Genomic DNA, 12,667 nt, shown 5'->3' on the forward strand with positions numbered 1-12,667 from the left:
GTGTTCGCTCTGCTCCTGTTTTGTATTTTTCCTTTGGAGTTTTAATATTGTGACATTGTTTGCATATCTACATGTAATTTTTTATTTGCATTGTTCTTGTCAAATCATTTCTTCCTATTACTTAATATCTTTTTTCCTTAAATTGCAATTTTTTTCCCTTATCTAAACAATTCTTCCTGAAAACTTTCTTCCTTTATTTGCAATTTTTACTTTGTTAAATCATGTCTTATCTAAAAGGAAGTCATCCCCCATCAGCATATTTTCAAAAAAAAAACACACTCCTCCAAAAAACTTAAATATTGCCCTTTTGACGATTGCCTTTATGATATCTTAACTTTGATTGCAGTTTTATTGACAAATACTTCTTTTTAAATAGGTATATGTCTTTTTTCATTAAAATTTAGAAACATAACATTTAAGATTTCTTTTTCAGGTGTCATAGAATATAATTTAGGAAGACAATATTTATCATGGTATTTCTAAATAAGCAGTCAATATTTATGCTGTATCAGAAGACGTAAAGACCACAACATATTTTCCAAAAGAAAATAGATATGGATCGTTTCCGGAAAAAACGCACTAATGAATTGTTAACAATAGGCAATTTTAATGTTTTAACAAACTCAAAAACCTTGCTAATCATAAAACAAGAATATCAATAGGCTTTAACGGTCACCGGAACACCATAGCTCATACATAAACCTGTCGAGGAGTCTCATATTAGCATTTAATTATGTTTCATTCTGGAGTAGAAATATAATGATATACAATGTAGTAATAATGACCACATCCCTTTCCGATATCTCTTAAAACGAACTATAAAGCCTATAATTTTAGCGATAAACTTAAAGAGCATCATAAAGTACAAGATCTAATAATGTAGAACGTTGGTCTGTCATCATTTGACAGGGGCTCTAGATCTGTTATTTTCCGGTATATTTCTCAGTGGACCCTTGTTGAAGATCTAAGCATCTCATAAGGAGCCTTGAGTACCAATGTCGACCTAGACAGGGTACCAGACCGACTTTGGAGGGGCGTTCTTATGGAAATATGTTGTTCGTCCTGCGCTCCGCTGGTGTTATGGAAATTCCAAAACTTATTGCAAAACTTCTGTGCCACTTCTAGCCACTCAACTTGGTTATTTGGAAGATAAACACCTCGTCTTCTTACTTGTCAATAATGTCCTGGCCAACTTCTGAGATGAACAATGCAATGGTGTTTTGGGCAAAACGTAAAAATACTGGATGCTCTTGTAGCTGTTGCCTGTCACTTTATACACGAGGGTGATGGCCAGCTTCGGTCCAGGTTCTATTGCCTGTCTTATATGTTTACTTGTCTCAATTTTTGATGTAATGCACTGTAGAACATGGCTTGCTACATTCTCATTTCGTTATCGGGTTCAGTGTGTACTGAAAACGCGAGGCCAGTTTGTGATCAGTAATATTATCGTGCAGTACTTATATCATTAAAATTTTCTAAAAAAACAAATATTCCTAAATAAATTCTGTAAAATAGTTTCAAGAAGTGTATCACCAATTCTTGGTTTTGTAATATTGCATTCAGGTTCGTTATCGGTTTAGGGCTGTTCAATATTAGTTTAACTGTTTGGTTTAATTTTGGGTACAGAAAACTGTTAATAATGATATTGTGCACAACAGTGCATTGTTTTCAGAAAACCTTTACTTGTGAATACTTTACAAACTTTGCAAAATTATACGAGACAAAAAAATGAAAAAAAAAAAAAATTACCCACCTGTGATTTGATTTCGATATTAACTGTATAGTTTGAACTCCTTTTATCTCTTCTTAAAATATAACATTTCATATATTATCATTAGACTTAACAGTGCACAGTCTAAAACAAAAAATGTTACATATAATTAGTCTAAGAGTAAAATTAAGTTTTTAATCTACAGTATAATATACCGCTAGAAATTCCTCTGTTCTTTTATCTTTTAATTAAAAGAATAATTTCTCGTTCATCTCGTTTAGTTCCTAATATCGTTGTGTATGTTTCGAAGTTTTCATGAAGTAATGTAAACCGTTAGAGGGCGTGTATTGCTTATGCGAGACTCAGAATGCCTGTTTACAATAATGAAAGTCTTTTGTATTTATGTATAATATATGCCCTAATTTTCAAAAAAAAAAATTGGTCTCCTCGTGACAATTACTGCATGCCTATATAACTTCTGCATATTTCCCTTCAAAATATTACATAACCGGGGAAGGGGGGGGGGGCAGGGAGTATGTGCTTTGCCTTGCGGTGTTCTTGTTTATGTTATGATTTTCAGTAGCCCTGTACTTAAGATCCGAAATAGTGTTATAATTAAATGTTATAATATAAGTGTTAAATGTATATGATTATAAGTGTTATGAGTTGCCCTGTAGTAAAGTTTCGAAATAGTGTTATAATTAAGTGTTATAATAAATGTTATAGTATATATAATTAAGTGTTAATAGAAGTGTTATAGTAATATCCATAGTGTTATAATTTATAAGATTTGTTGAATAGCTTACATATATAAGATGTGTCTTAAAAATATTAAATTTTCATGAGAGAACGATTTTTTACGTTTAATCCTCAAAGCAAGTTATTGATGCACGTTATGACATTATTGTTTTGTTAATTTTTTTCTTCTTCAAAATTACAGATGTCAGCTTCTCAAGCTACCGTTTCAAGACAAAAGAAGGTGTTGGAGAAAGATATAGAAGAGGAACAAACGGGTATCAATGCCTATAAAACGGACTTTAACCCAAAAGATGATGAAATAATTTGGGTTCTTGAAGCAAAGAAATCAAGAAAAGAAAAAGAATTTAAAAAATGCTATTGGTTTCAATGTATGGCTATTTTTTTTTCTATCATTAGACTTTCATTAAATCGAAATATCATTTTTATATATTTTATTATTTCATTATAGCCAATGCTCTATTTTTTCTTTTTATAGATTGGGCCAAGAGGTGTGTTTTTCAATTTAACTGTGCCCTACTTTTAACAATATTTAAGAAATCATTTTTATATCAAAGTCAGAATAATAAGAGAAAAGATATATTTTATTTTTAAAACACTCTTTACAATGATTTTTATCCAACACAAGACCACACAGATAAGAATCGCAGCAAATCAATTTCATGTATCCACAATGACAGGGATTTGTTTAAAAAATCAATTTAGTCGATAATAAAAAAGAAACATGTACATGTAAATTCATACAGTATAATATATTTTAATAAATTAATCATTGATAATGTGTATAAATTGAGAGTATATAAAAAAAATGAAAACAGCATTTTTACTTTTCGTCTGTTACAAAAATCAGTTATGAAAACTAATTTTGAAAAAAATAAACACTTTTATACTTCTGCAAAATATAATAAAGGACATCTATGATTTAGTGCTAATGTAAAATCTCAATCTCTCTCTCTCTCTCTCTCTCTCTCTCTCTCTCTCTCTCTCTCTCTCTCTCTCTCTCTCTCTCTCTCTCTTGTTTAATATCGTAGTATTCTACTCTCGTGATGTTCATGTTAATCATGGCATAATTTCATACAACTACAAAACGAAAATCGATCAAATTAAACTTTTTTTCTCGTTAGCAACCTTTTGGATGATATATCGAATCTACAATGCCGGATTGATGAACTGAAACCATTACAAGAACATAAGAGAAAACTGGACGAGCTTGAACAGCAACTCCGGGGTAAGTAATTATAGTATAAGAAACGTTCTGCGTTTCATCCAGTCAGATTAAACAAAATATGTAAAAAGGAAATAAGACATTTCTACGGAAGCCCATTTAGGACCTATCAAAAAGTATTTTTGAATTTGATATAACGAATTCTTGAATTTGTTAAACCGAATTTAAATCGTTATAACAAATTTTTGAATCCGTTATAACGAATTAAATTTGTTATTCGTTAAAACAAATTCAAAAATATTTTTGAAAGTTCTTGACTTGGCTTCCGTACATTTCAATAATAAGGAAGTAATTTGTATATTTTGTATATTACATGGAATGCTTTACTTAGATTTTGAGCTTATCGGTAATGTAGTTTTCATACGTTTTTATGTTAACATTTCTATACTCTTTCTGGTTGTTGTTGTTTTTTTAAGGTTTTTTTTAATTTTGTTTTATATTTTTTTTTAGATATTTCTGAACATGGTTGGGGAAAATATCCGGGATCATTAGATGACAAAGTAATTGTTATTTACCTGTCACATCAAATGTGTTTCAAATAACACACTGCGATAACAACTTTTACAATTGCGCGTCCCTGCAATTATCAAACTGATATATCAGGGAATCATAAAATGAAAAATAAACACATGTGTTTAGGTCAAAACATTTGTCCAACATGACAAATGCAACCCATTTGTGTTCAGTAGCTCTCAAATTATCGATTTACATTGACGATGAATCTCAGTAATATACAAAAGTAGACCTGAGTTGTTCAAACATGCCTCTTATTTGTACTTCAACTAAAATGCAAAAGAATGCCGGTCATGATCAGATAAATAAAGGTATTATCACACAATTTAAGGAAATTTATACTAAAATGAAATCCATTTTTGTTTTACCCCCTTTCTGTTGTCGGTGCAGTAATCAAGTACGCTTGAAACGTTCACACTGAATATCATAGCGTGTTGGGCGCAAGATGCATAATAGAAAAAACAGAATAGAACAAATCATAAGGGAACATTTTCCACGATTTAGTTACAACTACAAATAATAGATCTTGTTTTAAATGACTACAAAATTTCACAGCTCTACTGACTTTCTCTAACGTTTTATCCGGAAAATAATTACGAGTTTAATCAGGGGGTTTTTTTTATTGGAGGATACAACTGAAAGCATTTCAACGTTATAATGGACCAATTTAAATGCACCAAAGACAATTCATTCTTTCTTTCATCCTATTTTTACTGATGAAATTAATTGCAATTTAAAATACTGGAATTTAGTGATAAAATAAACAGGTGACTTATAATACATGTATGATCATCAGATTTGTCTTTTAATTGTGTATAATTTGAGACATTTTCATGATAGCCAAACTACGTGTAAACATACAAAGGCATTCTGGTTATTATTGAAGCCGGGATGATTTTTCCGATTAAAACTAATACCTATCTGTTGCAAAAAGGTCATAATTCATAAAATACAAAAATAACTTTCATAACACTGTTATTCATTTGGCAAATCGACAAATGAACGGAATTGCGATAGTCTGGTCACTTTATTAAAGAAATCAATATGTCTTGGAATCAAGCACATACATGACTATACGAAAAATAAAACACTCTACTTGTGCTTTGTGTTTATTTTTTTAAAGCCAAACATATTTTACGCCGACCACTTTTAGTTATCTGGGTTTTTAATAATTATTTCAATTTTATAGATTGTTGTTGAATATTTAAACAAGTTCACAACATTGCCGCTTCCGTTGACGCCGAAAATACCATTCATCAATATCATTATGATTGGAGTAACTGGTTCTGGAAAATCTTCTTTTCTGAGAACTTTTGCCACCGCCTTAACAAACAGTGATTATATCAAGGATATTTACAGAGCATGTCCTATAAAGAACAGAGAAAAAAGTGCAACAAAAAAGGTAAGGTATTGCAAATTTTAAAATTGCTGTGTGTTGTAATTGCAAATAAGGAATGTTAAATTCAAATGCTTAATCTAAACACATAATTCCTTTGATAAAACGCAAAAATGAACCAAAGATTAATCATTTTGGATGATATATATAATTGCATATCATGTTTACTGTTCTATCGTGCGTAAATCCTCTCCTATCGTTTATTTTGAAAAAAAAACCGTGAAGACTGTGCCGGATAACTATGCCAGTGCCATGGTGGCTTTTAGTACCTGTCTAAGCTTCTTAAATGAATAATTCAAATATGCAATATGATAGACCTTTGCTTTTACGACCACCATTGTTATCATTGTGTCTCACATACAGGAAAATGATTTTGTCCCATAGGAAAAACAATATACATGTATCTATTGGAAATACAATAACTTCTTAAAGGAATTTCAAGATAAAATTCGATAGGAAATCCTAATATCATATTGGAATACATGTACTACCTCTTTTACATTTTTGGAGAGGAATTTTTTTGGTATATACATTTTGACAGATACATTATGAGCCTATATACATGGGTGACAAAGGACCAAAAGTACCGTGCAGATTTTTTGATATGCCCGGCATTGACGAAGAGGAGACCATTAAGAAAAATAAAATAGAAAAATTATTAATTGGGGAAATTACGTGTACGCTGAATGATGAGGTGAGTTATTACCTTAAAATATTAATTCGCTTAAAAAAAAAGAGCAATTTAATATAAATGCAAAGCAGTGACACATTTGCAATTGATACGAAACCGCAACAATCCATGCTATAATAGTTGTTTTTAATATAAAAAAAAACCAGTTTTTACGAAGAACTGTATTAATAAGCATTAAAATTCACAAAACCTTAACAATAATGAATAAGGCTCCTCAAAACAGTATACTGACAACACCCCTGCGAATGTTATTGTCGTTTAAATTTGCACCACGAGGTTTTATTTGACCCTTTCAATTTCGAAGTAAAATTCGTGCCTCGTGTTTCTTGTCTATTTCATAGAATCTATAGGTACTTGTAGTCAATTATAAAATCTAGACAATTTGTTATTTTAGGCTGAAATATGTTAATTAATTTGTTGATAAAATGAGATCTAGAAAAAAGATATGACATTAGAAATTATAGGGTTTTTCGCACTATTGCAACAATTGACATGCTATCTCCCTTTCAGGATTTATTTTTGATACGCGCCTGACCTAGTTATGGCATCAATAATGAAACAAACTATAATATTTTATGCAGAATGTTCTTGAAAATAGCTCGATATACTAAGTTTTTAACAAAACGGACTACCATTCTTTTTTTAAAAGGCATGATATTGCACGCCAAAAGCCTCAAACATGGCTCTGATTTTTTTATGCAACCCAATATTTATACTATCAACCGCGTGTAGAGTGGTTGAACACGAACGATAACTCTATTCTGAATAACATCGTTAAGTTTGAATAACCTTTAAATAATGAAATAAGACATACAAATGTATATCTTTAAGATTCTTATGTCTTAACATAAATCAAAGTAAGATATGATATGAAAAATGACCAGTACTTACGTATTTTGAGAATATTATCCGAACACTTATACTTCCTCTCGAAATTTCATAGGAACAGAACAAATCACGACAAAGTCTCGTGAACTTTCATTCGAGCACCTCTTGATTTATTACATACTTAGCAATGAAAAGGTAAACATTCCGAACACATTCGCGGGGGAGGACAAGAACACTTAAAGAACACTTAAATTTTTCATAAAATTTTTTAAAAAACCCACATTTCTAATACTATGCTAATTTAATTTACTTTAATGATGTTTGCAAAGTGAACAAATATCTGTTTCTTTTTACGCACCGATATCGATCTTGTTGAGTTTCTATTCTGAAACCTTTGAATTAAATATAGATACATTTAATTTGTTTCCCAAAAGAATAAATGTTTGTTCAATAATAACATGACTTTTTTTATAAATCACCTAAAAATTTAGCCTATTTTTTACGCAAAAACTTTGCATAATTTTGATAAGAATATACTTGTTTCAATCATTATCATTTTAAAAGACAAATGGTGATTATATTTTGTAATGACTATGTTTGACCCGTGAGCTGTATTGTTGAGTTACATAGGAATCATAAAACATCTTTATAGTGAGATTTGACAATAACATTTGTAGATTAATCGAGAAACAGACATGGAAATACAGACACCGAATCCAGCGAATGTTGTTCACTGTATTCTGTACGTTATTAGAGCTTCTACAAACCTTAAAGACTTGTCGACAAGCGTGAAATCAATGATAGACGTTCTAAAAGATCACAACTCAGAAGGTAGTCTTGGGTTATTTTATTAGATTTGTATAATTTCAGGGTTTTTTATTGTCAATGCTTAGTGTATTAAAAATGTTTTAAGACTATCTATTCATGTACTTTACTATTTAATACGCTGCTGCGAAAGTATTTTTGCACTACCGACCTATAACTTTAGTATATATATACCAGTGATATGATTTGTATGTAACATTAGGGTACAAAGAATAATTCATTGCATCACATTCTATTTGTTTTAATAAAATGTCAGCAATTACAAACATCAAGCAATCCTTCTATCTTTTAATGTAAAATGTATCCATTGCCATCCGGAAACCAAATTCTTGTTTATAAATATAATAGCACTCAATTAAAAATACTGGCAACAAGTGCTAACTAGCAAAAATTGCATTTAGGGTGGAAAAGGGTCTAATAAATTGCACCATAACTCCAGATTGCCGGATGGAAATATACTGGCCTCTGATATTTTTTGCTTATGTTCTTGTATACTTCTCAATGAATTTTTGATACAACAACATTTAAGAGAGACACGTTCAAGCCAACGTATTTATACACAATTCTATGTCTTTTAGATGGCGTTAGACAGTTTGTTGTAGTTACGTCCATTGACGAAATAGGAGTCCCTAATAGCGACATGATAAATGCATACAAATATCCTTGTGTCCGTAAGTTCTGCGAGGAGGTGTCTGTGGTTTTTGGAGTAGATCTACTTCATGTCATTCCTGTGTCGAATTATTTTGATGAAGTGGCTCCAAACGACGCCAAAAATGCCATGTCTCTATTCAACCTCTGGCGTGTCTTTAATTCTACAAAAGAATATATTGAACGACGATGGCTCAAGGGAGAAACGATCATGATTTCAAAAGAGTGGTCATGCAAAAAGAACAATGTTTGAGAAACTACATGTCAACAGTTGAAACTGATCATTGACAATGCATTATTTCTAGGGTTTTGTTTGTATATTTATTTATGTTGACGTGTGTTATCGACATCAATGTTTGAAAATATTTTTATGTATCCAAATTTGTTAAATTTTTTATTAATTTGTGTTTGCATACGGTGAATCTTTTGTGAGAGTGGGTTTTTACGTGTGTACTTATTATACAGTTACACGTCAATAGGTTGAAAGAATCAATCTGCAAACGAATTAATAGTTTATATTGTGTCGTTACAGGTTAAAATTTTTAACGTTTTTCACGGAGATGGAAGGTCCTTTTTTTAATGTATGAAAAGTATTTTTAACTTCATCTAAATATTGACGTCGTTTGATTCCCATATATGTAATTGAGGGCGCTTTCCATTTACGTTGCCTTGCCAGCGACGTTATCGGGAAACGGTGACGTAAATGGAATGGTTAGCAACGTCACATTGATCCAACGACGACGTTTGCATCTTAAAACTGATACCTATCTTTAAATTTGATCCAAAATGTTTGGCTATTTGCAGATTTTATGTATTTCAATATAGTAAGACAAATTGTAGTTTTAGAAATACTGATTTTTCAGAATATGATAGCCTCGACGCCATATTGTTTCCTAATCGGCAACGGTATATTGCGTTGCCACAATCGCTCGCCGGCGACGTGCGTTCCAGCAATCGGCGACGAAGGCAACACCGGCAAATCCAGCGATGCCGGTTAAATGGAAAGCACCCTAACTATCATGATGAATTTGGTGATTTTTGTAATAATTTTATTTATTTGAAATGATAATCATATCTTACATGCAATCTCCAAGTGATGTGATCAGTAAGTGTTGAGGTAGCAAGGTTTTATTTCAAACTATTGGATAAAGTGTTTAGGTAGTAAGATTAATGTTTAAACTATTCGATAAAAGATCTTATTTGAAAACAAAATAACTTGTTTTCAGGTACATGTTCTGTCGAATGTAAATGTTATTTACATTAAAATCACGCTGGTTTTAAACGTTCGTTTTTTTTAACTTTACGCGGTGAAAATGAGCTTTCAATGAGTTTTTTGTGCTCATTGACGAACACAAGTTCAATACCCTTAAAATCAAAATGGGGATCTTTTGACTTATCAAAGCCGTTTTGTACTTATTGTATTTAAGTTTAAATCACTTTCTTATCACACACACGAGAGGAATTCACAAGCAGCACAATAGCTTTAATAATGGATTCCTCTACAATGTTCTTGTTGTTGTGAAAGGTATACTTTTTAGACCCGTCCGTCAGTAATTATAAGTTATTTAGTCGTTCAGTGCCGTTTTCAATTCGATTTTAGGGGAAAGTTTAGACCTTTGAAACTTTGACTACATGTATATATTAGATTTAGTTTTAAACAGTTTATACGGGCAACTCCTCTCAAACCACTGCAAGGATTTTAAGGCATTTTAAGGCATTTAGAACACAAGGTGTATAAGAAAAAGTTATCAGGAAATCCTGAATGTTACATGTTGTATCAGGAACTCTGATGCAATTATCTTTTTTCGACTATTGGTCTTTTTAACTTTAAGATTTTAGCCATGCATTTAATATAGTATTGAAAAGTTTGCAAACGCAACCATTGCAGGAAATTTGTAAAACTTTTTGATTTAATATGCATAACGTGCGAGTACCCATTATTGCCGAAAAATATATAATTTTTCTTTATTACTCTCTTTGAGTAAGCTGTCATGTAAAAATTTATAGGCAAATCTCTGCACTGATCATTTATTTAATTTGAGGAATAATTTTTATTTTATTTTCATCAATATCGACTTACTTCTGGCTAAAATTAAACCCTGTCCATGACCTTCGATTTACCGGAAGTTCGATTACCCATTATTGCCGCTCATATCTTTTCGTTATTTCCAGCAATTAATCGGTAAAAAGGTCAAACTTTTAAAATAATCTATCAATTTAAGATAAAATTTAAGAATTTAAGATACAAAATTATATCATAATCTGAATTCAGTCATATTATAAGCAATATTATTTTCAATGTCCCTGCAGCCAAATGCATGGCTTCGTACGATTTGTGGCTCCATTCCTTGCAGTATAACAGATAACCGAGTTTCTTATAATCGAGTACACCTGTCTTACTTATTCTTAATATTTTAGTTTACATGTACGAGTGGGGTCTAATGTTCACAGACAAGTTTTGTAAACTTGTTAACTGGATACAAACGATCAGCCGATACATATACAACAACAAACCGCCAGGGCATTTATATTTCGTACCTCATAATTTATCTTTTATACTGGATAGTTTAAGTACAATTTTTAGTTTCTTTTGTGTTTTGATGTTGCTTTACAATACTAATTTGGTCAGGAAAGTTGTAAAGCAGTATACACATTCCTGTTCTGTTTGCAACTGTTACATAGCTTGTAAGAAGATTTCAAGGAACATTTTTTATACTTTAATAAATCGGACGTTTGGCATAATCATGAGATAATGCCCTGATCTAATATTTAAATATATTTTAATGTATCAAAATTAGTTCATCGTTGATTAATTTGTGTTTGGATAAGGTAAATCTTTTTGTGTGTTTTACATGTGTGTTTATAATACAGTCACAAACAACGTTAAAAATGATAAAATGTTCAGAATGTGGATTTAATTTTCTAACCATTGGAAGATTTATACTATTAATAAGGATTCCTAAGAAAGAATGAGGGGGGAACTAACTATGTTGAATGTTATAAATTGACAGTATACCTTTATTTTCAAACGACAATTTAGCACTTTTTCTAATATTTTTTTTTAAATATGAATTAATTGTTATAAAACTATATTAGACCATCAAGTCCATTCAAATTGTTATAAACTTTCAAATATGAACATCCTAGTTTTGAGACATACATTTTATGAAATAATAATTTCTTTTTCGTTTGATGAGAAAAGTTATTGATAAACGAGGAAATCATATTGACCTTTCTCCGAAAATTGTTGTATGATTGGCTACAATATGTTTCTTAGTTATTCTCTTATGGTCGTTTATTCAATTTGATTGGTTTTGATATATTCAAGAATATATCTGTTAACGTTTGCTTCTAGATTGTAAAACTCGTAAAAATAGAAATTGTTATTAAATGATTTAGTTTGTTGATTCATAAGTTTACTATAGTTTACGAAATAGTGAGCTAAATCTTATTGATTAACGTTTATTCCAGGATGCATATTGTAAATAAAACAATCGTGATCTTTTATCAAATTAAACTGCACTGAAAGATATAAGTATATCACACTTTGAACAAATTCAAAACATTTAATTTTATTATCTTTGCTTTAGATTTTCAATTTTCTGTTTCCAATTACTTCATCTTAAATATCTGCAGACCTAAAGTTGGCTAACAGTCTTCTTTGTACGATTTTCGGCTGGATTCTCTTCTGTATTACAGGTAACCGAATTTCTTATGATCATAATCACATGTCTTTCGCATTCTTAATTTTCTAGTTTACATGTAAAGAAGTATATTGCTCACAGACTAGCTAAGTAAACTTTTAATCTTTATGAAAACGATAAGCCACTTTATACACATGAACACGCCGCCAGGACATTTATATTGGACACATCATAATCTATCTTTTCCACTAGCCAGTGCAAAATTACAACTCTATAGTTTTACGTTTCTTTTTGTCATTTAAATTTGCTTCACAATACTAATTTGTTTAGAAAGATTTAAAGCATTACTAGTATACAAATTCCTGTTCTGTTTGCAAGTGCAACATAGCTTGTAAGAAGTTTACGAAGAACACCTTTTAGTCTTCACTCT

General features: G+C 30.8%; 1 protein-coding gene across 1 annotated transcript; it reads left to right on the plus strand.

The window, feature by feature from the left end:
- The first annotated feature begins 2,627 nt into the window (after positions 1 to 2,627).
- On the plus strand, positions 2,628 to 8,891 carry LOC128171990 (uncharacterized). Its single transcript, XM_052837766.1, has 7 exons — positions 2,628 to 2,724; positions 3,592 to 3,695; positions 4,143 to 4,192; positions 5,395 to 5,607; positions 6,143 to 6,295; positions 7,798 to 7,951; positions 8,524 to 8,891. Exons 4-7 carry the CDS (start codon positions 5,473 to 5,475, stop codon positions 8,844 to 8,846), a joined length of 765 nt encoding a protein of 254 aa, XP_052693726.1. The 5' UTR covers positions 2,628 to 2,724; positions 3,592 to 3,695; positions 4,143 to 4,192; positions 5,395 to 5,472; the 3' UTR covers positions 8,847 to 8,891.
- The last annotated feature ends 3,776 nt before the right edge of the window (positions 8,892 to 12,667 follow it).

This window comes from Crassostrea angulata, chromosome 2 (assembly GCF_025612915.1).
Source record: "Crassostrea angulata isolate pt1a10 chromosome 2, ASM2561291v2, whole genome shotgun sequence".
In the NCBI taxonomy this organism is placed as follows: domain Eukaryota; kingdom Metazoa; phylum Mollusca; class Bivalvia; order Ostreida; family Ostreidae; genus Magallana; species Magallana angulata.